This window comes from Anopheles merus, chromosome 2L, assembly GCF_017562075.2.
Source record: "Anopheles merus strain MAF chromosome 2L, AmerM5.1, whole genome shotgun sequence".
Classification (NCBI taxonomy): domain Eukaryota; kingdom Metazoa; phylum Arthropoda; class Insecta; order Diptera; family Culicidae; genus Anopheles; species Anopheles merus.
The window spans coordinates 23,528,018-23,553,772 of record NC_054083.1 but is presented as its reverse complement, the minus strand read 5'-3'; the positions used below and the strand labels follow the sequence as shown (position 1 = coordinate 23,553,772).

At 45.9% G+C, this 25,755-nt stretch overlaps 1 protein-coding gene across 21 annotated transcripts in view; it reads left to right on the top strand.

Annotated features, from left to right (window-relative positions):
- The window catches only part of LOC121594018 (nuclear hormone receptor FTZ-F1), a 127,269-nt gene that overhangs the window by 93,504 nt on the left and 8,010 nt on the right, over window positions 1-25,755 (top strand). For all 21 annotated transcript variants that reach the window (XM_041916866.1, XM_041916865.1, XM_041916872.1 and 18 more), the window contains 5 exons: window positions 14,036-14,283; window positions 14,369-14,736; window positions 15,564-15,762; window positions 25,306-25,564; window positions 25,642-25,742. In XM_041916866.1, the coding sequence (XP_041772800.1) occupies window positions 14,036-14,283; window positions 14,369-14,736; window positions 15,564-15,762; window positions 25,306-25,564; window positions 25,642-25,742 (1,175 nt within the window). The remainder of the gene's footprint in view (window positions 1-14,035; window positions 14,284-14,368; window positions 14,737-15,563; window positions 15,763-25,305; window positions 25,565-25,641; window positions 25,743-25,755) is intronic.

Below are 25,755 nucleotides of genomic sequence, written 5' to 3'. Positions count from 1 at the left end.
GTCTCTCTCTAGCAGTAGATTCTGTTTTATGGTCGTTTTCAATTTTCCAATCTGTTCTCTCTCTCTCTTTCTCTTCTTGCTTCTCTGTACTTCCTTCCCTACCCAAGATGTGGTAAAGTGTGTGTGTGTGTGTCCGTCTGTCTGTGTGGTTTGAGGCCACAGAATTTTATGACCATTTCGGGCAACCGGACGCGGACGGGCACTTGGGGGGAGTTTTGAGGCAAAAGGCACCGTTTTGCTGAACGGCACAGTTTCGGCTTATGCTTGTAGGGGGTTGGGACGGGGGATGGGGGATGGGGGTTTCAACTGCATTCCGCAAACCGCGCCGCCGATACATCGTGATTCGTGAGGCGTGCTATCGAAAGCGAGGCGCTTAAGATAAGGAATGTTTTTTTTTATTTTGTTTGCAAAATGCATCACCGCAATCGTTAAGAACGAAACGCAAAAGGTGAACTCGCGATGGTGGTGGTGGGGTGGGTTGTTGCTGTAAACTGGTTGCGGCGGTGGGAGTTTCATTCTGTGGCCACCCCGCACGTTAATGCTCTCTCCCCTTTTGCTGGGGTTAAAGAGTTCTGCCGCTGTCGAGAATGTTGCGAAAGTGCCTTTTCGACTTGCCTTTTTTCTCACTCTCAATTTTCTAATGTAATGTATTGGGGTCAACCGGGGTGTCCGATGTGGTTCTAATAGATGGATTTGAATCATGCTTGATTTTTATTGCTTTTTGGCGTTCATTTTTTAGTGCTGGCTGCGCATGGTACATTGCATAAATCTGTTGGCTATCAAATCAATTCTTACCGTCTCTGCTTAAACGTGTTATTGCAAATTATAAAACCGATCTTAACGTTCGAATATAAACGCTCCTCACAGCGCCACATTCGCATACAAACGTACCAATTGCATCAGCGTTACTTGCTTGCGCACCGCCGCGTTACGCGCCTGAAAAAACTTTCGATCAAAACTCATTAGTGGTGTATTGATTTAACACGAATAGTATACCGCTCTTCTTGTGCCTCGTGTCCTCAAACCCCGAAGGAAAGAAGTCTCACATTTCAGGACCTACTTTCCGTCCCGGAAGGTGGTCCGCTTTTTAATGAGACGACTGACGACGGATCGGGGAGCACTACTACAAGCAGTTGTGCAGTGTAGCACGGCAGGATTTACGCTTCCTTGAACGTTTTAGCTTTATGTTTACCAACAATTTAAACAAAAAAATAGAGTAATTCTCACGTAAGAGGGTTTTTTTGCTCTCTCTCTCTCTCTCTCTCTCTCTCTCTCTCACCACAACTGGAACGGTCATTCCTGTTTTGCTTCGTTTGTTACGTGAAGTCCAAGTGATGATGGGGCATAACATAAAGCATTTTGGCTCGGGGTTGTTGTGGTTCGATTTTTCCGACCGTTCGTTTTCAGGTCACGATGGATTTTAATTATCACGTGCCAGAGATGCAAGAACTTTTGACCTCATTTTGTGTCGTTTTAAATATTGTTTAATGTTCTGTAAAAATAATTTTCTCCTGTACCTGTTTATCTTACTCACGAGTATATATACAAAGGACAACAAGAATAACATTGGAAAAATTATAGAAATAGCAATTTAAACTCAATTAAATATGTTATAAATTTATTCTAGTATGCAAAAAAGGAACTTCATTGCCCTCACTGCATTTCATCGCCATATTGTCACAATGATGTCGCTCATAAGTTCATCCCGCTTACCGCAGCTTCCATTCCACTCGCCACTCAGTCCGCTCAAACGCTCAAAGCGATCGAAACTTTACTAATTGATGGTTTTATTCCCATTCTCTGTTTCCAGGTATGTTGTTACGATCGCATATCCTGTACTTATGGTATGGTATTTATTCCTCATATATGTGTATGTGTGTGTTGTGTCCTTTTGTTCCCCATGGCTGATGCTTGATCATCGTCACTTCCGGCAGTCAAATGCCACCCCTTTGGCGCTTTGTGTTTCGATTCGATTCAGACATCGATAATCCATTTCGACTTGACTCATCTCGGTCAGACACACATCAAAGAGTGGACCGATTTCGCGCACCAGACAGGACTCTGCTTCCCCCACCTCTCTAGGCAATGAGGTCGAGAATTGGAATGCAAAAAAAGACGTCGTGGCCCGCGTGCGCGTCCCAGATTATGGCGCGAGGGTGTTTTGTGTGTGTACTTGTTGCTCTCATTCGGTGAGAATGTCGCTCCTCGGTGAGAATGTGATTGTGTGATCTTTCCCTCGGGAGCTTCCTTACACACAACCGTGTGTGTGTGTGGTCTGGTGTCCCCATTTTTACCGCGCCATGCGACCTTGACCTACTGTTTGGTGGTGCGCTTCCTTCAAATATTAGATTAACGAGCGTCAAACAGAAACTCCCGAAATATGGCCTGGCCGGATGGCGGCAGAAGCGTGTGTTTGCGCGTGTGTGTGTGTGTGCGGGTATGTTATTGTTATCTGCGCGATAGCAAACTCACACTTGAGCGCTTGTCAGTCGGTTTGGACGAATGATTTTTAAACGAAGTGACAGACGGGCGACGGGTTTGACGAGTCCGCTTTATCAGCTGCAGGGAATTGAAAATTCTTTTTATAGCCCTCCCCCTTGCACCGATTTTGTGTTTTTTGTTTGTTTGGGGCTGCCAGGGCTTTATTACAATTTTTGCGTCGCGTCGAAAATCTGAAAATAAAAAGCAACCCCTGGGCAGTAATGTGGGAGGGGCAAAGGCATTAAACGGAACAGCTGAGCGCTGTCAGGCTAATTAGTGTTGGGTGTGTTGCGCTACGGCAACGATAGGAAACAGCCCGTTTGTCACCACCCCACTAAAAAGGTGCACAATTTAGGTCACAACCACTGCGGTGTCCCAGTGTGGCGACTGTTCAATAGATGCACATTATTCTTCTTTTGCACATCTCGTGGCGCCCTGTGAACCGCTTAGAACGCAGCGCTTAGAACGGTCTAGAAGGCGTTGCTGTGTTTACGCTTAGAATCTATGCTTGTTTAAGGCCGTTTTCCCTCCCTCCCCATCGAGAGAGGGCGTGAGAATCAACCAGCAAGCAGCGGGAGTCCCAAATCTAGAGCAAACCGTGTACGCGTATAATAGTGGTTAGTGGTAGTAATAGTAGTAGTAGTAGCAACAGTTGCCATTCATGTACGCGCCATGATTTGGCCCCGTTCTTCATCCCCTCCGGTGCGTATGGTTCTGTATGTGTGTGTGTGTGTGTACTGGGGTTTGATTTTTGTTTACATTGCGTAGCGTTATTAGGGTGATAAGATTAGCGATTGTGCCAGTTTTTGCACCGCTTCCCTCCTCCACCCTCTCGGGAGGGGTGTTTTTCCCTCTTCTTCTTTTGGTTCTTATTGGGTGGGCCACCGCGCGCACTGCGCGCCACCGTGGAGCCGGCTTGTTTATTCGCGTGTTTTTGTGTTGTTGTTTCAAGCTTGTGAACAAATGCTTCTGAAAGGGGGAGGGGGGGGGGGATCTAGGGGCTTCGATGTTATTGTCGTTGTTTTTTGCGTGTGATATTTCTTTTTCGTTCTTCGTGAGGAGTAATTTTCCATGGATCATTTTCGGGTATCAGAGCTGGGTGACAGGTAAACAAAGGGCAAGAGACAAGAGGTGATAAACAGATGATTTTGATATAATGTTTAGCGGGTTTTAAGGGCCTTATGGCTGTTGAATCGACGCTCCACTGAATAATTAATGCCCGTTTGTGTCAGACTGATTCCAATCCATTAGGAATGTCCAATAGGAATTTTCAATCGAATATTCAATTTCCCATGAGTCTGTGCAAAAAGGATGCTATGGAGTCCAATTCTCATCTTATAAAGTTCATTTCCGATTAGAAAGAGTCAAGAAAGTATCCCACAGCTATGAGATAAACCCTGTATTGAGAAAGTATTTTCTACAAACTACCGGGCTGCTCCATGACTCTGATAAAAAGATAGAAAATGAGGCTTATTTTAATTGTCAGTGCAATATTTTGACACAAAATTAAAAATAAACGTTCTAGGAGAGTTTTTGTTCCATAGAATACATACTTTTGCAATCATGTTCAAACATGTTGTTGGTAAAATCGAGTTCAAAGCCATAAGCGACTGAAGCTTCTTTTGGGTTTTCACCCGCGTGTGAAGATCCAATTAACCACATGTTGCATGATGCCTTACGTTCAAAATCAATCTTCTTCAGCCACCACGGTGCCCTGTTTAACCTTTGATTTCACTCTCAATAGTACATCTTCTTCCATTGCTGTTCGATCTTCACTCCACCACAAACGAAACGCATTAGCGACACTCGCTGAGGTGCGAAATATGTGTGGTTGTGTGTGTGTGTGTGTGTGTGTGTGTGTGTGTGTGTGTGTGTGTGTGTGTGTGTGTATGTATGTGTGTGTATGTGCACAACCCTAGTTGAGCAACCAGCAATATTGGCTGCAGCAGGCAGCAAGCAGTCGTCAAAACCATTGATGCCATTACCGATCTTTCACCGATCACACATATATTATACAATATTTTACCCGACGCAAAGCGTATTGGCAAACCCCGATAGACGGAGGGCTGCACCAGACGCGGAACTGCCGGTGCACTTCCCTCCTCTCGGGAAGTGTTTGATGCTCATTAAAAAAAGCACCACAGTGTCGTCCGGTGACGGTGTACCGTGCGAGGCATAGAAACTTCACAAACGAGTGCGAAGAAGCGCCCATTGCACAATGCACTTCGACGGAGCTATTTGCGGCGAAGCTTCAAACACACCGTCACACACACACACACACAGTCTCATCTAGGCAAGAGGAAGATCCATAAAGTTTTAAGCGCGTGTGCTGCTGCTGTTTGCTCGCTGATGGATTGCAGTTTTGCAATTATGTGTGCCGTGTTGCATACTTGTTTGCTGTTTTCTCGTGCTCTCTCACTTAGCGGCCTGTCATCAGGCCGATCCGGGGAGGGGGAGTGTTGGTTGTCGATGAAGATCTTCCTTCGCACGTCGTGTAGGAGAGTGTAGCTTTACTTTCGCAAAATGTTCGACTTTTCAGCAAACTCCTGTGCCAGGGGGCTCGATTATTTGCACTATTTCAATTGTATTAATCAACGAACAGGCCCGAAAAGCAGAACGCATTCCAGGTGAGGTACGATGTGCCCGGATGGTGCCCCACATTTGTGCCGATGTTTGTTGATTCAGTAAACGGTGCCATCGTAATCGACATCGGTCACGTACCGGTGCGGTGGTGTGTATGTCATTTGCTAATGACATTAGCGAACCGAACGACAACGCGCGGTGCGAGAGCTGTCATTTTGGAAGGGCGCGAAATTGTCGGAACGGGCTTACGGGTGAGAGTGAACGTGTGTCCGTTCACGTGAATGTGTGTGCTAGCTACCAACAAATTCATCCGATTACATAAGAGCTGAACGTTTTGTTTGATTTTGAGGTTTCCACTTGCGCCATGTTTTGCTGCTCTCCACACCTCGAACGATCTTCTCGCTTGATCGATCTTTTGCTCAATCGGTGTTCGTTTTCGGTGTGCCACTGACAGCAAGCCACGGTGAGGCCAAATTAATTTGGACGTTTCTCATCTCACCTCGAAAGCTCATCATCATTACACAGATGATCGCAGCGGCTCGATCGTTCGATCGATCACATCCATAATTCGTTGTTTGATCGGCCAATTGGGAAATTGAATGGTGGGCCAGCGTACCCCGGAGCTCAAGTTTTTCCGTGGCATTAGCCCACTGGTGGTGAAGAAATTATTCACGCACGACTCGCAAACCATCCCCAAATTAGCCGGGGATCGGAGCTTGACGCAATGCTAACGAAAGCCACCGGATTCGAGATTGGCAATTGAGATGAAGTGTGGCGATGAAGAAGCAAAAAACAAAAAGGTTCTAAAACAACCGCCAGGCGTCATTAAGAAAGGTTGCCAAATAGCAGAATTGGATGTGCAGATGGAATGATTCGCCAACTGAAGATCATCGGTTTCGACAGTTTGCCTGCGGGCTGCTTTGGTGGTTTCTTTTATTGCTCCCGATCGTGAGATGTTTGCTCACATTTTCTTTCCTTGCTGTACTATTGGGGATAATTTTGTTTTTCACGAAATATGTTGCTCAAGAGTTGCCAAACAATGAAGGAAAATATGAAGACTACGTCAAACTGTGTGTCCCTACACAAGTGCGGCTCAGTTTTCCGCGCCAAGCACAAACACACGCCTCACCGACGCCTTGCGTGACCCACCACCACCATCTTCGGAAGCTTCGCGCTACTCGGTGGGTCTCGAAAATGTCATGCCGATAATAATGACAGTGTCGTGAATGGAATAGTCCGAGCGGGGCAATAGGCAAGGGTGAATAGGTGGAAGAAGAAATGTGCTACAACCATGGTGCACGAGGATAGAGAGCACGGCACCGGCACTGCAAAGCAAACAAATGATACCACGCCGCAACAACAACAAAAAGTAGACACAAATTGTGAATAAAACAAGAGGGGAAAAACCGCGACAACCCAAGAGGAGACGGTATTGATTTCAGCCACCTTGACCCAAATTCGGACCCACGGCTAGTAGCGTGTGGCGTTCATTAGAAGCTTCGCTCATAGCGATCGCGTTTCCAGCCACGGAACGTTTCGAATTTTCGTAACACTGCCTGGCGAGGGGAAGAAAAATAAATATATGCGTCCATTTTATAATGCGTAGGTTGTGAAATAATGCCTATTGCTAGCATCGAATAGCTCAAAATATCTAAATTTACTAATAGGTTAAGCATAACAAACCCAAAATCCAAAACAACAATCTCACAAAGCTACCAACGCGAAACGCCTGTTGAATTTCTAACGTTTCGCTTTTTCCTCTCAAATTACGTCACTCGTCGCACACCACCACCGAGTGCAGTGCAAGTGCAACTGTATGACATTGAATGGTGGTCAAACGCTGGCTAGAGCGTCGTTTCCTCCAGGAACTCAACCACTGCAAGAAGGTCGGAAAAGTTGTCGGTTTGAGTCAACCGGGACGCTGCAAGCAAGGAGTGGAGTGTTCTTTTTCGCCCCTACCGATCGCATGCTGCCCGTACTCGCATCGACAGTTTGCATTGCTAAGCGTCGTGTGTACGCTGTTGGTTTGTGTCAGCTCGGCACACACTACATGCCCGAGTAGCCGCAGGGTGCAGCCGGTGTGACGTTGTCGCCGAGAATTGCGAAACATAAACCGCTCGTTTGCTTGCAGGAGAGGGAAAGAAAAAGCGAACTGGAGAAGGAGCGAGATCGAGAGAAAGAGAGGGAGTGTAGAGTCACCGAGATAGTGAGCAGGGCGAGAAAGGGCGAAACTGGTTGGCCACGCATGTTCAAGATGCTGCGGACGGACCGATCCCATTATGTGGTGGAATGAAAAGTGAATTCACAACATGTGTGTTGAGCAATCGGTAGCCACGCGTAGTGGAAAGCAAACACATCTGAAAACGATAGACTTTTGCCCACTTAACGGATTTGTAATAGAGGCTTTTTTATTGAGCTTAAAGTAGTAGCGTTATTCGTTTTTAATTGCTGGTTGTTTTTCATATCGAAGCTACAGATCTGTCACGAGCATTATAGCAAACTGTAACGCTGAGGAACAGAATAGATTAATCCCTTGTTATGTTGTTTATATGTTGCTACAAACCTCCATCTTTTGGAATGATCTCATAGTGTTGCGTCAAGTGATTGGGTTTGTATACGTTTATTCATGAGTTCGATCCCCGTTTGGGTGGAATTTGATGGGAGTTTTTTTTTACAATCAAATTGAGATTCATTTGTTGAATAATAATTAGTTGAATAATAAACTCAACATTGCTCATTACTTGTTAATGGAAAAGTAATAACAAGAAGAACTCTCGGCTACATGTGTCAGCTGAATGAAGTTTATACAAAATAGTAACTATAGAATATTTCCCTTTAAAATAGAATGTAAGATAACACTTTCTAGCGCGCTTACCCAACCCTATCCTCTCATTGTTTTACTATCTTGATGCTTCTTACGCATTCAACAATTCAATAGAAAAGTGCACATACATCAGAAACAAAATTATTATTTAATCAACGATCTTCTGCGTCACCCTACCGACGGGAAGAATCCTTCACAACGGCAAACGCCGCCATACAAAGCCAAACAGCAGCTCCGTTCGGTGTATAATACCCGGAAAACTCCTTCCCAGCCAGCAGCCAAAACCGCTTTATACAAACCTAATAACGCAGCCCCGGCCACAGTGGCGTACAAAATAAATAACACCCTAATTACATTACCACCCCGTTGGTGGTGCGTTGAAGGCTGCAGCATCCCGTCTTCCAGCATCTCTAAGGTCGGCTCAAAAAAAAAAGAAGAAAAAAAAAGAAACAACAAAAAAACTCCCAAGACACATCTCCAGATGTTGGCGCACGCCGCCACCGACAAACCGTGCCAGTGCGCGCCTTGACATTGGCCCAGATATGTGCCCAGTGTGCCCCGGGGGCCCGAGGGCCGACCGCGCAATTTCTCTCTTCTATTACCGACGCTGGTAATAGTCCCAGTGCGTCACCTCCCCCCCCCCCATCGTCACCCGTCGTCTATGGGCGGGTGTGCCTCCGTAGACGCGGAAAATCGTGACGTGAACTGGTGGAGAGGAAGAGGAAGGGAAGGGAATACCGCCAGTCGCGTCTCTCCCTTGTTTTTTTTTTCTATCGTGACATTGGCGTACTTCCCCGAACGCAGGGAACGCGGGGTATGAAGCAATAGAGTTAACTATTAATCATCGTTAGTTTTCCTTTTCGCCCGGTGTTCGCTTTTCTCTATGCCAATTCGTATGCACAGTGGTGTGGTGGTGGAGCATGGAGAACGGGTAGTGTGGGATAGGAGGGGGGGGGGGGCAATAGTTTTCTTTCTCTCTATTTGCTTCAGCTCTTCTCGTCGCGTTGCTTTGCCGGCGGCCGGAGGATGGTAATGAAAGTGAAAATTCCACCGCCAGCACTATTATGCAGCAGCGCTCGGTCGGTCCCGGGGGGAGGGCGCGTTGTGAATTGCCGTTATGCAGCTGCAGTGGATGCAGCTTTGGCTTTGACCTTGCGATCTATTTTAGCGATCGAATGGATTGTGCACGATCGGGCGTGTTTTAGTTTTTAATTTTATTTACAAACCGAAAATTTGAAATTATTGCATTGCATTCAATTGGCTGGGGGAAAAATGCATCCAATTTATGCATTTCCATTACTTGGTTTAATGGTAATGGCACGTGAACGCGACATGTTCCATTTTGTACCACTCTCGGGTGTCAATATTTATGTATCAGTTTCATAATAAACTCTTAAAGCCGTTTCACTGGCGCCCTTTAATGAACTTTGTGCATTAGAGCAGTCGGCCAAACGAGATGCAAGTGCCGCTTAGTTTCGATTAGTATGACCCGGTGCAGCACACACTCAGACACACACACACATATCCATTATCATTTTCTCTCTGCCCATTTCGAGACAATTCATTCGCTAGCAAATCAATTTGCTCCACTACTCTCCCCCTCAGAAACGGGCGCGTTTTGGCTGGCTCAATTTCTTGCAACCATTTTTGAGATACATTGTGTGTTCGCACTGTTGTGATTTCCTCGTCACTTTAATAAACCACCACGTCACCTAACCACCCAAACTCCGCAAAAGCCACAACAAAAGAATCTCACCACTTGGGAAACAACCACCATCACACCCTGCAATCGGGGTGGACAACTTTTTGCGGGGTGGTTTGTGGTTGTGTCTCTCGATTGTGGGTCACGCCGCTGCCGTACGCGATGACTGCCCAAGACCCAGCGCTCTAGGGGGCTCTAATTCAATTACCCGCCGTGTGCGTGTGTGTGCCTGTGTGTGTGTATTACGGCAACATACGCGAGGCTAATGTGAAGTCGGCTAGGTTAAGCTCCAGATTATGGCAGGGCTCAAGACAAGCTGAGAACATACAATTGCAGGCGCGTTTGGACACTGCTCGCTGTGGTCATTGTTTACTGCCGGGTGTGGGTCATATTTAATTCAAGTCGTGCCTTTTTTATGCTCCTTTCCCTTTCCTCCCGTGGCTCATTTTGTACTCTCGCCTCCGTATCATAAACAATAACACGGTCGTTCGCGCGCGTTTGAAAGGGCGGGAGCAAACGCGTTGTGATTGCAGCGCGCGACGACGACTCGGCAGTCAAAACACAGTCGCCGATGACGCGTAGCGAGTTCAACACTGACGAAACGGCGAGATTTTGACCAGCGACATTACGGGACGGGTGCAAATCTGGAGATTCGTAACATCGTTTTCACTCTCCATACATTCATCCAGCGTTACTTACTTTGGCGCCGGCGTGTAATTTATTTCCCATTGGCTTGCTGTTGTTTCTTTTTACCACGCATTGCCCCAGGCAGAGCGCGTGTGTGTATGTGTTCTATTATGACCAAAACCCCGTGACACCTCCGTTCGTTCGTTCCGTTTTATGTTGTGCTTCGTTGCATAAGAACTGCGCATGCAACACCAGATAATGCCTGCAGCTTGTGCAATTTTTGGTGCAGTTTCACCCGAAATGAAACAAAAATAAAAGGAACATCAACCGGAAAACCTCCTTCCCCTCCCAGTCTACCATCACCCAATTATGCATCTCATCTCTCCCTTAAAAAAAAGGCCCAAAAGGGAGGATGAGGGCAAAAATAGCCTTCGCACGTCTGGCTGACTGGCTGGATGGCTGGCTGGCTGACTTTCTCCGCATTTCTCATTTTGCGTTCATTTCCTGTGCCGTCGCAGCACTGTCAAGCCTACGGCTTGGATGAAGGGATGCCCCCAGGCATCACAGCCACAGCAAATTGGGAGAGGGAGCGTCCAAATTAGCACGCGCTCAACCAAAACGGCGCATGAAGAACATGAGGCGTAAAACACAGGGAGAGGGAAAGAACTCTTACCACCCCTTTACGCATCGCGTTCCATCCTTTCAAAAACTCATCAACATATCCCGAGCATATCGTGTCCTCGTGCCGGCATCAACACCGCGACAATTCGCACTTTATGTGTTTTTTTGCCCCCCTTTATGGGTGGTAGCAAGCAAAGTGCACGTGCAACAAGTCGGACCTGGCCCAGTGCTCGGTTCCAGCCCGGTAACCACCCGCACACAAACACTTCACAGGGATCGGTTTTTTTTTTTGTTTTTCGGCGAGTGCGGGAGACAACATAAAAAGATCATCCATCCCTGACACAGGCACACACACACACAGACATCAGTGCATTCCGTGTTGCTCCGTGTTGCAGTTTACGGTTTCGGTTTTTTGGTTCGGTTTTCCAATTTGGAGCTATTTTCGAAGCATAAAGTTTAATGATTGCAAAAGCCCCGTTAGCGGGCGCACACGAACGTGCCGGTTCGGCGCACATCTGGGCCAGCCAACGAAAAGTGCATGTTCGTCTGTATGTGCATTTGCAAAGGATGTGTCATGGAGGCAGAAAAAAAACAAAAGGAAGCGGGGGTCGCAGTCAGAAGTAAACCATGCACCGTGCCGTAATTCTTCCCGTTGTTTTTGGGGGAAAGTGTGCATCACTTTTTTGGGCGAGCAATTATAGGGATCGTTTTCTGTTGCAGCGAGTCAATGGTGAGCAAAATGTTAAACTAAAGAAACGCGGTTGACAAGCTACAAAACACAGGCAGCAGAGAAATAATTAAAATTAAATTGCAAGATTTTATTTGCATGTAAAAATAGGTTGTAGAAATAGGTTCGTCGGAAAGTCGTAAACAATCATAAAATAAGGAATGTCTTTACATGAGTCGTTATTAATGTTTAAATTAATAAGCAAAACTGATGATCGAAATTTACATTGGAGCATGTCAGCCTGCGGTAAACTTCCTAATTGTTTGCCTTTAGCATTTGTCAGCAAAACTGGGTCACCAAGGAGCAATACGTTTATAACAGAACACAACCTGCAGCCCAGCAGTGTGTCAGCACCATTTCTTGACAACTTTTCCTCTTACTTTCCCTTTCTCTGTTAACCCACAACAACCCGAACGGTCCTCATGTTAGCTGCGAAAGAATTTAAACTACGTCTACGACTTGTCTCTTCCGTTGATTAAATGAATTGCAAAGTGTGGAAACATTGCAAGAATTTACCAAAAAAGTAAAAACAAAAAAACCTTCTCAAAATAAATACGCTGACACAGTCACCTTTATTGTTTAAGCGTCGCTGGCGAGCACTGTGCCGTTAGCTGCTTGTGTATGTGTTTAACCTTTTGCAGATAAAACAATAGACAAGGAAAGGGAAGAAAACATTCGGCAAAATAGAAACAGTTTTATAACGGTTTCGATTTGGCATTGTAGAAAAAGTAAAAACTCTATCTCAAAAATAACAAACAACGAACCCTTTGCGGGTCCATACGTAAAATAGTGTGTTTGGAAAAAAAATTTAAAACAATTTTTAAACGCAAGTATAACGGTTAAATGCACCGTAATTGTTCGCTAGAGGACTGTTTTGCTAGGCACAGTGTCCACATTCCGCACCGCAGCCAATGGTCCTGCGTCCGGAAGCGGACCGTTCTTTTGTGGGAAGTAAGGAGCAGGATGCACCGAAGACCGTTTGTGCGAATGTTATCATAACAAGCCGCTTTGATGATGGCTAATTGGCAGCTTCGAAATTATTTCCCTTTTTTTAAGGACACACACACACAGACACCTCATACGAAATGATGAAAAGTAACGTAAAACAACCACAGGCCCCGATCATATGGATGATTCCGGAAGCAAAAAAAATGCGACAAACCGGGAAGTCGATTAATAGGTCGTCAGTGTGTATAAATTTGTCTTCTTATTCCTTTTTTTTTTGGAGGGATCATTCTTCTTTTTGTGTTACCGTGTGCTACCGCTGGTACTGGTATCATTAAAATGGCACCACGATCGCGTTAATCGCGAGCGAAAGTGGCGTGCTGTCGCGGAACGGCTGCCACGAAATTGTGACAACATCACCTGCCAGTTGGGGCGACCCGTTGCGTAATCGAATGGACAACGAACTTTTTGAGTGAAACGATTATCGAAACTACTTTCTGAAGTGTGTTTTAGCTCAGAAGGATATGTTTTTTATATGTTCAATTTAATATGTTCAACTTCTAAAAGAGACACAGTTAGATATGATCTTACCTAATAACGGTCCTTGGCGTCCGTCTGGCGGCTATCTTTTTGGGGTAAAATATCTCGTGTCCACCAAAAGAAGAAGAAGAAGCCAAAACTGCATCCCGCGCTCGATCGTGAGAACGGAGGTAGGCATTCTACAAAAATATCAAATCATGTTGTAAAAGAAAAACGGATCTCTACGGAAAAGATTTAATAACCCCCTTGGGTATGTGTGGGGAAGAACTTTACAAAAATGGGCAGCTCGGCAATCCCTCAGTTGGTTGAGGAAGGAAGGGAGAGAGGTTGAAAGATCCTTCTCCGTAAACAATGGCCATTTGTTGCATCTCGCAAGCGTCTAAGCGCAGGGCGTTGTCCCCGCTCACTGCAACAGCGCGAGCACATTCTTCCCGGAAGGTAACGGTTGCAAAGAATGGGGAGGATGATGCACCCTGTCAACATTTTTTTTCGATTTGTGTTCTTCCCGTTTACTACCGTTCGAAGTTAAAACGTTGTTTGAAGCAAGCGATGTTTAGGGCAAGAAGATTGTGATCTTTTTGGCAGAAGTTGTGCTTGAAAACAAAACATGAAAAAGCAGAACGCCAGCCAAAAAGGGACTACGATTTCCAGGAATGAAGGGATTGTTGCAAAAAGACAAAAAAAACAGATATCATCTTTCCCGTTTGGCTAACATCCCGTTAGAATTAGTTTTGCCATTCTTTTTGTGTTCTCCCCAGTCCTCGTTTGACCTACTTCGCGCAATAAATGTGCCCCAATGGTGCTTCACAGCACAAGAAACAGTTGCTGTGGTTCATACTGAGGAGCTGCCACACTTCTAACGCATCCCCACCATACCACGTACATTCTAGAACCCATTTCATCCATATTGGTTTTATTAATAACATTTCTACAATCTTTTCCCCCCTCTTTCTTTCTCTCTCCCTCTCTTCCCGGGCACTGGCAGCCGTGCGAGCCGACAGGATGCGCGGCGGACGAAACAAGTTCGGGCCCATGTACAAGCGGGACCGGGCGCGGAAGCTGCAGATCATGCGCCAGCGGCAGCTCGCCCTCCAGGCGCTGCGTGGCTCGATCGGCGGCGGCGTCGGCATCGGTACGCTCGGTTCGGACGGCGTTTCGCCCCAATTGCAGGGTCTCGATTACCACCAGCCGTACTCGAGCATGCACATCAAACAGGAAATCCAGATACCGCAGGTAAGTAGGCGATCAGTAGTGTGCCAACCTAGGTCAGGATGATGGCTGTACATTAACGCATTGCTCCTTTTCTTCTGCTCCGTAGGTCTCATCGCTCACGTCATCGCCGGATAGCTCGCCGAGCCCGATCGCGATCGCACTCGGCCAGGTTAATCCGCAGACGACGATATCGCTCAGCAGCACCGGAGTCGGCGGCAACGGTGGTGGTGGCGGTGGTGGCGGCGGCGGCGGTGGCGGCGGCAACGGTGGTGGCAGCAATGGGTCCGGTGCCGGCACCGGCAGCTCCAGCTCGAACAGCGCCACCAACATCCAGAACCCACTGTCCGACTCGAAGCTGTGGATGAGCGCCAACTCGACGACCGCCTCGCCCCACTCGCTCAGCCCGAAGGCGTTCAGCTTCGACTCGAATCCCACCAGCACGGCCGACTCCGGCAACCCGGCCGACACCCTAAGGCTAGTGTCATTTTGCTTGCTTTTTCTTAAATGCTTCGGCTCCCTTATCCACCCTCTGTGTGTCTGGTCACAGGATGATTCTGTCACTAACCGTTATGGTTCCTTTATGTTTTTAGAGATTGCAAAAGCAAATGTGCCAAGAAAATACTGTCCCATAGTTGCAACAAGTGTTCATGTATTTGATGGATTGGTATACAGCTTTTGATTGGAAGAACAGAGCAAATGAACTGTTTAAGTGTTCTAAAATGTTTCTAAAGCAGCTTTCATGTACTTTTGCATTTTTTTATTACTTCTTTTGTTAAACTGCTAATTCTTCAATGTGTTCCAATGATTTTAATCTTTTTTGTTATTTAAATATTCTTACTGTTCTGTAAATAATATTCTATTATTTTAACTTATTAATCTACTTCAATTTGTAAAAAAAAACAGCCCTTTATCACTTTTGTTATGTATATATTTATGTTTAATTGAAACTGTTTTGGATAATTTAACTTGTTATATGTTACGCTAACACAAAACTATTACCACAAGCAGCATTAATTAATAGTTTTTTCTCTCCCTTTCTCTGTTTCTCTGTAATTCTTGTTGAACATCCTATTTCATCCTGTTCCCGCAATCTCCCGCAATCTGGAATCGTTCCCCCAAACACTGCACAAAAACACAACACGATCGTGCGACAAAAAAAAATGGGTAACATGGCACTTTCGTTCTTCAAACAATTCTACCCAACCCGCCGGTTTTCTGGACACACCCACACCAACACACTGGACACCACCTGATACCCGCAAAATTACGCTTTCCCGGCCCGTGAAATTCACCATCTCCAGGGTATCGCCGATGATCCGCGAGTTCGTCCAGTCGATCGACGATCGCGAATGGCAGACGTCGCTGTTCTCGCTGCTCCAGAGCCAGTCCTACAATCAGTGCGAGGTCGACCTGTTCGAGCTGATGTGCAAAGTATTAGACCAAAATCTGTTCTCCCAGGTCGATTGGGCGCGAAATACGATATTCTTCAAGGATTTGAAGGTAAGTTGGGGAGGGAGCGGGATTGTTTTTAATAGTATTTACGGATAGCAAAACAAAAAAACGAAAGTGTGTATGGTTGATCGTAAAACATTTTGCACATACAAAGCTGGCAACAACTTTTTGCGTTGTAGCAAAAAACGGGGGGACATCATGTTGCGAGAAGAACCAGCAAACAAAAAAAAGTACACACACATGTACAAGAGAAGCTAAAACAAATCACCTCTCACAAGCTCACTCTCAATTTCCGTCGGTGACCTACTTGTGAAGCTGAGCCGAACCATGCTGTGTGCACCGAAAGTTGAATGAATAAAAGCGGACCCCAACGCACAATAAACCAACGAAACAAACAAAAAAAAAAAGGCAAAACGCACACTTACGCACACGTGTGGACGCTGGGGATGAAAAGAGGGTTGGTCGGTCAGTCGGTCCATTAGTGTGGACTCAAAAATAACGTCGTCAAAAAAAAACGACGCGGGGCCATCTCGCAAGAAAAATGAATTTTCAAATGGCAGCAGCGAGCTCCCCTTCCAATCGCGTGTTTCTTGCCAGACCACCACCACCCCGTGCTGTTTCTTATGCGTTTACATGTGTGCGAATACGTTCATTGAAGCATGTGTGAGTGTGTCAGGGGGGTAGTTTTTTTTTGCTTGCACTGTGCACGCACACTGGCTTTTGCAGAACCTGAGTAAAAGAATGGTGCCACTTATGCAGTTCCACACCACCATCACACAGCAAGCAGGCAAGCAATAGGGAACGGAAAGGGGTTGGGCCCCTTACACGCTGTGCCGAGATGGACACAATGTTGTCCGGCAGTGGCGATGGAGGGAGGGTTTGTTGGAGGGTTGTATGTTTATTACTTTTTGCGCTGTAAATTGTTGCTTGCGTGTTGTAGGTTGGGGTTTGGTGTTTTGTTTTGCACTTACCACGGTTTAGTCCGTCGTACGTTTGGGTGGGAGTTACAGAAATCTCTACGAATGGTTACAATGGTTAGGCATGGAACAGAAAGACACAGTAGGCACAAGGTAGGTGTGTGATCGAGGGGGGAGTTATGATCAATCTAAGATCGGAAAGGTTCAACCTGTTTTTGTGTCCGAGCGTGTCCGTTGGTATGTAAAATATTTCCGAAATTCTGGGCACGATGCACGAATGTAGCCAAAGTTGCAATGTCCGAAGTATCGGACACCATCTAGTACTGATTTTATTTCTAGATTCGCAGCCGCTGCTATAGCGCAATCATCAAGTGGCCAACCTAATGCACCACAGCTCATGCGATCAAATTCAAGCCAGACCCGGTTTAAGACTCACCAAATTCCTTTTCATTTCTTCACTTGTTTTCAGCAGATTTGGAAAGAATTTGTAAACTGAAGTATTAAGATATGTCAAATTAAGATAACTTTATTCATCATATGCCTTTTTGTACTAAAACTAATCGGCTTTCACGAATTACGTCAGTTTTTGGGTGATAAACAAGTCTGATGTTTTGATTTCTTCCTCTGCATTAGATATGTTTTTGTAATTGCTACTAAATAGTGCAATCCTTCCCTAATTGTGATGTCAGTCCAATTGGCACGATAGGATGCGATAGAGATTTTATTTAGAAAAAATGGCATTTCAACGGTACATTATTACTTAGATCTCAGCAATACTCCAATCATTTCTACTTCAAATCACAAAAAACTCATAGTTTCCAACATGGGGACATTAGGCAGTTCATTAAGAGATGTAGGTCAATCAAGAGTTGAACGGTAACACACCACATGTGAAGAGGATTACATGAGAGAGGTCCCCTCAAATAAAAAAAAACGCACACATGTTCCAAAAGTACCCAAAAACTGCCAACAACACCCTTTGCACCCTTAGGAGGAGTCGTTAGTGTACAGCTTACTGTACGTTGCCATAATAAAAAAAACCCTCACATCACCATGGAGTGCGCTCTCTAATGAGCCCTCATTTCGAGTTCTGTTTCCATGGTGGTGAAGATAACTTGTTGCATGTATGTCTGTCTGCACACTGTACATAGATCTCCGCACGTACGTTGACAAGCGGATGGAGGGTGAGGAGAGGGGCATAAATTCGTACCCGAAACCAATTGCCAATCCGGTGCCGGGCTAGCTGCTGCCCTTTCGGACAAACCATGGTTAGGGACAGACCATTACAGAGAGCGAAGAAGCATCCACTACCGACAACCGAGACACTGCAACCGTTTAGCGTAACATCGGTCGGCTCATCATTAGGAGCGTGTTTAGTACCATGTGTGTGTGTGTGCGTTTGGTGTTTCGTTACCTTCGTCAGAATGCTTCCAAATTCCACACAAACCCACTCCCTTCCCCTGCTCAGGCGTGCCATTCCGGTTGAAGGAAAAATCGAACAACCGTTTGCATTCGATGATTGCCAATCGGCGAACGCTAAAAATGCGTTACAAGTGCAATAGAGCGTTGGCGCAAAGCCCCTTCTATGTGTATGTGTTTTCTCTCGCTCTCGAAATAAAGAGAAACAGCGAGAACCAGCAAGAATGTGCTGTGCTGGGGCAAAAGTTTCACTTTTCATTGGTAAAACCGGGCGATGAAACACTTCCTCTCGCGAACCCTTTTAAGCGACCCCTACAATTGGGTTCGCTTTCCGCAATGATCGAACCGGCTCACTCGCTACGGTTTATTCCATAGCGCTAGATCGGTGTCTAAAAAAGAGGCAGCAAAGAGAAGGAATTAGAGAATGAATTGGTACCGCGCGGGGTGAGGTAGAACGGTAGAACCGGACGGTCGGAAAATGCATTTCTTGCATCGTGCTTGCACCATCAGCATCGCGTAAATGTACTCGCGTGAGCACGAATAAAGCCGGGCCGGAGAACGTGTTTCGCACGGGGGTTTTCGCACGGTGGTTTGTCAGGTGGGAGCCGATTCCGGCTCGCACACACAATCGGCACCGGGCCTGGCCTGGGTCTTTGGTGCCGAGGAAGTGGATTAGATTTAAAAATAAAGGCCCCCCTTTACCGAACCCGTTACTGCGAATGTATTTTACATTGCAAGCGAGCGGTGACGGGAAGGGTAGATAGTTAAATCCATCCACCATCACCCTCATGCTGGAATGTGCCCCGTGTGTGTCCCGTGTGTGTGTGTGTGTGTGTGTGTGTGTGTGTGTGTGTGTGTGTGTGTGTGTGTGTTTTTGTACGCAGATATGTGCACGCTTGCGTGTTCTACATTATGTAATTGAATCGATTGAAGGTATTTAACCTAATTTCAGCTTCGTACCTCGGCTGCTCTCATTCTTTCCTTTTCCGTGCGCCCTTTGTAAGTGTCTCTTTCCTGCACGCTTCTTCCGGTTGCTAGGGAAGACGTTCTGTAGTATGGCTTTTGGGGCTTTTAGAAAAAGGAGAATCAAAAATCGACCGCCCTCCTGTTGAGTGTGGACTAGATTGATTGGTCGTTTGAACTTAACCTGAATTCGGAATTGCTTTGCAGGCTAGCTTTTTTGAAGGAACTATGGTTTTGGTTTACATATTTTGCGATGATTGTAAGCAACTGTGGTTCTCGTGATTTACATGTGTTGTAAATCTCTTTACTCTGAAATTCTGTGAATAAAAAGCTGTATGTCGTATACATAGCAACGCGGCTAGCAGCGTAAAGGATGTATTGTATCCTGGTCACGGCACCAAACGACAAGGAATTTCTTTAATGAACAATTAGGACAAATAGGGGACAAAGTGTTTTTTTTTAATGTAAATGAATCAAAATTGATGACACTTTTTATTCATCTAACATGCTTTTTTCGTGTGTTATGTATGCTTCGGAAATACAGTGGCGAACTAAAGTGAAGGCACACTCAACATATTTTCCGTTTTTTGCTAATATATTGACCAATTTATTCCATGTTTTTCAAGCTCTCGAAATGGATAAAATTTGATGAAAAATAAAACAAGTTTTCCTATTGTACAAATCCCACACATGTATTGCATTAATTTTGTGGGTCACTGTAGCATGTATCGATAACCTAATACCGGTTGAACGGTTTGTCAATACAATAGCGCAGCCATAGATATGTGTGATCCTTTCAACCAAATCGATCTACACAGATCATTTTAACGACAGGTCCTATCCACCCAACCAACGAAATCCTATCGCACCCCAGACTCTGGCCCCAAATGGTGGACTTAATTTATGGCTGATTAATAATTCATCGTCCAGTCCCCCATCCCTCCCCAATCCCAACAGCTGCTGTTGGTGGTGGTGCATATTCTGTAACTTGTTTAATTTTGTTTTTCGTTTCTTTATCAACTGTGGTCCGCGCGGGTCTGGTGTGCAATCAAGCCACCACACACAGACACAAACTCCAAAGCCTCCCCACACCGTTGATTTGAGACACCGCGCATTGTGTCTGGACGTTTTTGAAGTGCGCGAAGATGCGTAAAGACGCTTGAATCTCTCAACGAGTGTGCGCGAGTGCGATGGTTGCGTCGTTGTTGCGTCCTTTCCTTGCCAGAGCTTTCCCTTTCGGTTGTGGAACGCCTCGTCACACAGCGGCAACGAAAATCCGTGTCAAGGTTGCACGATTTCACCACCACCAGCGCCATTGGCCTCGCTGCGGGGTTTCTTTTCTCTTCTTAGTACCAATATATATTTATTTATTTATTTCTTACCTTCTTTCGGAGCGCGTTGCGTTGCGTTATTGGAGCACGGGCTCGAGAGCGCCCGCTGCTGCTGGGTGGCGCAAACGAGTAAGGCAAAGGAAGCTTGGGGCGCATCTCCGCACGTCTTTTGACCGGTGTTGCAAGTCCCTTGGGCAAAATCGACTAAAATTAAACCATTTTCGGTGGATGTTAGGCGTTTGAAAGTTTGAATGAAAAACAAACAAATCTTTACGCATATGCTGTGGAAGAACTGTTGCTGCAAAAACTCGTGTAATAAATGCCAACACAAAATGATCACCCAGACAGTGCTGGATCCCTGCAGTATGCCATCGTTTGGGGTTCCCGAGCATGAAAGACAGAGGTGGCCACAGAGATCCGTAAATCAAAACCACATTCGTCTGATTTGGTGATTTATGCGCGTTCGGTCTGTGGCGCTTTACATGGCACGCGTTTGCGCGATCGCCAAGCGTGCGTCCCCAAGAGAGACGAAGCAGAAACTCCATCTCTGAATCTTCATCATCTGTTTTGAAATGCACCCCATCATTTAGTGCGTTTGCGTTTTTTGCTGCCAAAAATGGTCTTTTTCAAAACCGAAAAGAAGTGATTCAGTGTTCCTTTTTTTGTTGTTGTTGCTGTTTTTGTCGCACAGTTTCGTAAATCTCTTTCCAAAGTGCTAAAATTAGAACGCACAAAGGCAGGCGCGCGTACTCGTGCCTCTGCGGGGTGTGGAATGATCGAGAAATACGATCGAATTTAAGTCTGGCACGATCGTTCGCCAAAGCTGCGGCTTACGGTGGTACTGGAAATCTCCGACACCATAATTACATGCACATTACATCGTCTCTCTTGGCCGACCGACAGTCGAAGGCCGCCGATCGTCGTTCCCCGAGTGGCGTCCGGAGGAGCGTTTTCGGAAGGACTGCTCAAGCATGGCATTGTCCCTCGCTTTGCACCGTTTTAGGTAGCCGATTAAATCGAACCCTGTACACTAAGACTGTCCGAGACTAAGGGCAGGAAGGGCTGTTGCAGAGTGGTTTGTTTACCAGCCTTATGCGGTGGTAAATACGGCGGTCTCACGTTCGTTCGCTGTGTTCCGGTACGAACCAGTTCTCATGTGCTGTTGTTCTCGAGCCGGTAGAATTATCACTCCTGCCACCTGTCTCTATCTCTCGCTCTCCACCGTTAGCGCTGCTATTGAGGGGAGAACGATTGATGATTCATTTGGTCGCCGAGCGGCTATGGAGCTCCCCGAAAATGGTTACTCATGTGCGATCAGCGGCGAGTGTCCAAAGTATTGTTTTTGAAGTCTGCGTGGCGCGCTGTAAACAGGATGTAAGCAGTGACGTCTCTAGAGGGGTCTCTCTCTCTCACGTTTTATGCAAAACAAGTAAACAAAAACAAATTTTTGGATAGATCCAAACTCAAGAAAGGGTTACAAAATGTTTTAAAACTGTCATTGAAATTATTTGTAATTTTATACAACTAAAAAAATGAAGTCCAGACCTCAATTATAAGGACCTTAATAATAAATACACACCTGAAGCTATACTATGTCCAAAACATTGCCATTTTTCATATGCATAGTCTCGTAAACAGTCGGGAATTCGGTCAAATTAAAAGAATGAGGCCATCCGTGGGGGGGAGGGACCCCACCCGAACAGCAATAACTGGAACACACCACTTATTGTAAAAGGATTCCTTGGGCGCAAACCTTTACCCACCTGCTCCAATTTGAGGAGGCCTACATTGCGTAATGAAGTAGCGAAGTGCGTTCTACTTTTCCCTTCTTTTTTTTACTTCACTCTAGCGTTTCTATGCCATTTTACTCACTCCACTCTCTGCATCTCCTTTGAGCAGCTTAGCATACAGTAGTTTGGTTGCCTGTGGCCCACTTTCAACAAAAACAGGGGAGAAGGGTAGCTCCCACTTCGGCTCCTCATATAGCCCCTCTTGGTAGAATTTTTGAGGTCCTTTGGCTTCCCGTTTTACAAAAGATGAGAAAGTAGCACAGGCTCTCCGGGCAGGCGCTGATGTTCTTCCCATAGAAAGTGTAGCAAATTTTGCTTTTGTGTTTGCTTCATCCCGGCCTAAAGATATTTCTTCCTCGCCAACCGTAACATACAAGTGAGGGGGAGGGGGAAGATTGGAGCTCTTGTTTAGGATATTATGTTTCAGCATAAAACAAAACAACAACAGCAAAAAGTAGCTGAACGAAACAAGCAGCGTGTAAATAGCCACATCCTTCTATCAACATCATCATCATTATCATCATGAGCGTGATCATCGTCCTGTCTTCATCTCATCTTGTGCATCGACAGCATCATTTAAAACGCTTTGCCAAAACCGTAGGCTGAGGTGTGAAAAGATGCAGAAATGTTGACGGAGAGGTCCAGAGATAGGCACGGCAGGGGAGTAGAAGAAAATAAGATGGGCCTGATGATGAGCAGAACCTACTCCCTCTCGCTTCCATTCTTCTGGCGCATTTAGCCAGTGACAGTGGCTTTTGTGCTGCATCTAACAGCGTTTTTTACCCACCCATTTTCCCCATAGAACGATGTAATGCTTTCACTTTTGATGCTTTTTTCACTTTTGTTTCGATTGCATCCCAACTCGGTAGGCAAAAATGCACGCTGAAGAAGAGCTGATGCAGCTGCTCTGTGTGTGTATCTCTGTATGCCCACGTGGGCATGCATTCAATCAAGAAACGAGACAGAGAGAGAGAGGATAAGAAGCGGGATGTATGGGTGAGGGTGTACTGCGTACATCTCATATCACTTTCATCGAAGCTAATATCGCCACAGGACCCGGCTGAAAATAAATTTCCTACCACTATCTAAACTGGGTCATTGGGTCAGAGCAGTGTAGTGGCAGGGCAGCGGGAGTAGGAGTGGCTCGGCAAGGATGTGCAGTGTATAAAAACGGGGGTATACCTCGATGGGCTGTTGTGAAGACGCGAGGAGAAAGGGTTAGAATAGAACGCTGATGGGAATGGGCAGCTGGGTGGAGGCTTCTTTATTCAATACCCGAGCAGTGGTGGATTTAATCTGCTCCATTTCAATCTTCGTGAGAGTGGAGAGGCCGATCCGTTCGCCTGTGCTTGTGTTTTTTTTTTGTCTGTGCTAACAGTGTCACATGGCGTTGGCAACGTGTTCGGTGGCGCATGGCGCTGGGAAGATTGTACGCTGCTAGAGGGATGGTTATTGTATGGAAGCTTTATTTTAGGATTACTTTTTTAGCGCTACTGAAGAAAAAAAAAAGAATCGATAAATCAGGCGTCACTTCAATATTGAGGGCACGAGCCAGCACTAAGGAAGATTAAATTAGCGTTATTCTTGATAATTAAAGCGTTTTTGGATTACTCAAAAGCTTAATTCCTTTTCTTCACTGAAGTCTTGAATGGTGAAATGAAAGATGATGACTGCATTCAAATGCAAAACGCAATGGTTTGAATATTTTAAGTACCAAAGAGTTCACCAACAAGCTTTATCGCTATACAAATTATACTAAAACTCATACGCTTATTCCTACGATTATGCCTACACTATTGCTACGGCTGCACATGTACTATCGAGTATGGTTTGTCGACTGAAACTGGAACTGTAACGGTTTAGATGGAAGTATAGTCCCGAACCAATCTCCTGTATCGTTCCGAATCCAATACAGTTCCAGGTACTGTTCCCGGAAATGCATGAAATCGGGAGCTATTTCTGGATCGGTATGGGTTCATGATAGGTTCCAGGACCGGCATGGGTCCATGATAGGTTTCAGGACCGGTATGTGTTCATGATCGGTTCCAGGACCAGTATGGGTTCATGATTGGTTCCAGAAACAGTATGGGTTCATGATCGGTATCAAAGTAGGTAAGGGTTTATGATTCAGTTCCGGCATAGGTGCAGTTCTTGAACCAGAATAGGCAATGTATTGGTTTCATGACCTGTAAATGAAGTAGCACAGCCCTGTAATCTGGCATAGTTAACTAGTTGTGTGGAGTTGTGTTGTTTGGATAAAAATTATTCGTTTCAAACCCTGCAAACCATTCGCTTGGCAAAGTGAATCATTAACTCATTCATTCAAACAGACCACTATTGTCAATCTTGTAGCTTTATGACGAACTAATAATCCACCACCACCACCACCACCACCACCACCACCACCGCCCATAGCACTCGCAACAATTCCCAATTTTCACAGCGTTCATTTCGATGCTGTTCAACGCTGGAGAATCATAAAAACCGTTGTGCAACATGTTTCGTGTCCAACCTTCTGGTGCAGCAATGTGCTGAGATTGATTGTGAGTGAAGCCGTGGAAATTAGTCGCGCACCGAAAGGAAAATGACACGCGGCTGCAGAACGTACAAAGCAACAGCACCATCAACAATGCAGTAAAAATGCACCATGGAAAGGGAAACAAGCAAGCAAAACAAAAACTCAAGCATTTAATGAGTAATTGATCGTAAATTGCGCTGGCCACCGCGATCGGTAATGGAAACGAATCACCAACGTTTCGAGCAGAACATTTTGCGAAGTTTGCAAACGGTGCGAATTGGAATTGCGCGGCGGCGATGCGCAAAAAATTGACAGACGATTTCGAAGATTCGAATAGAGAGAGGGAGTGAGCGCGAAAGATCTGGGAGAAAATCTGGGCCATGGTCAAGTGATTGTTAGGGGCGCTGCTTGCAAAGGCCCCCGTTTACCAAGTGACTAGGATCTCGCAAAGTCTTCTTGGGGCCTTTTTCCTCCCCACTTACAGTGAACGGCGACGTGTTGCAGTGTTTTTTTTTGCGTTATTTTCTTCTTTCTTTTGCTGTTAAATCTCACAAGGACAACAAGATCGTTGTGCGTCTTCCAATCATCTCGATCACACTCGACACACACGCATACTAAACGAATATCTTTCTTTCTTCTCCTATCGCTTGCAGGTTGACGATCAGATGAAGCTCCTCCAGAACAGCTGGTCGGATATGCTGGTGCTCGACCATATACACCAGCGCCTGCACAACGGGCTGCCGGACGAAACCACCCTGCACAACGGGCAGAAGTTTGATCTCTTAGGTTTAGGGCTGCTGGGCGTGCCGAGCCTGGCCGAGCACTTTAACGAGCTGCAGAACAAGCTGCAGGAGCTCAAGTTTGACGTCGGCGACTACATCTGCATGAAGTTCTTGCTGCTGCTGAATCCCGGTAAGTGACCGGTGTGCTGATCGGTGCTGTCATTGCCATCGGTTACTAAACATTTCCTTTCTTCTCTTCTTTAACAGATGTCCGGGGGATCACCAACCGAAAGACGGTCGTCGAGGGCTACGAGAACGTGCAAGCGGCCCTGCTGGACTACACGCTTACCTGCTATCCGTCGGTGCCTGTAAGTAGTCGCA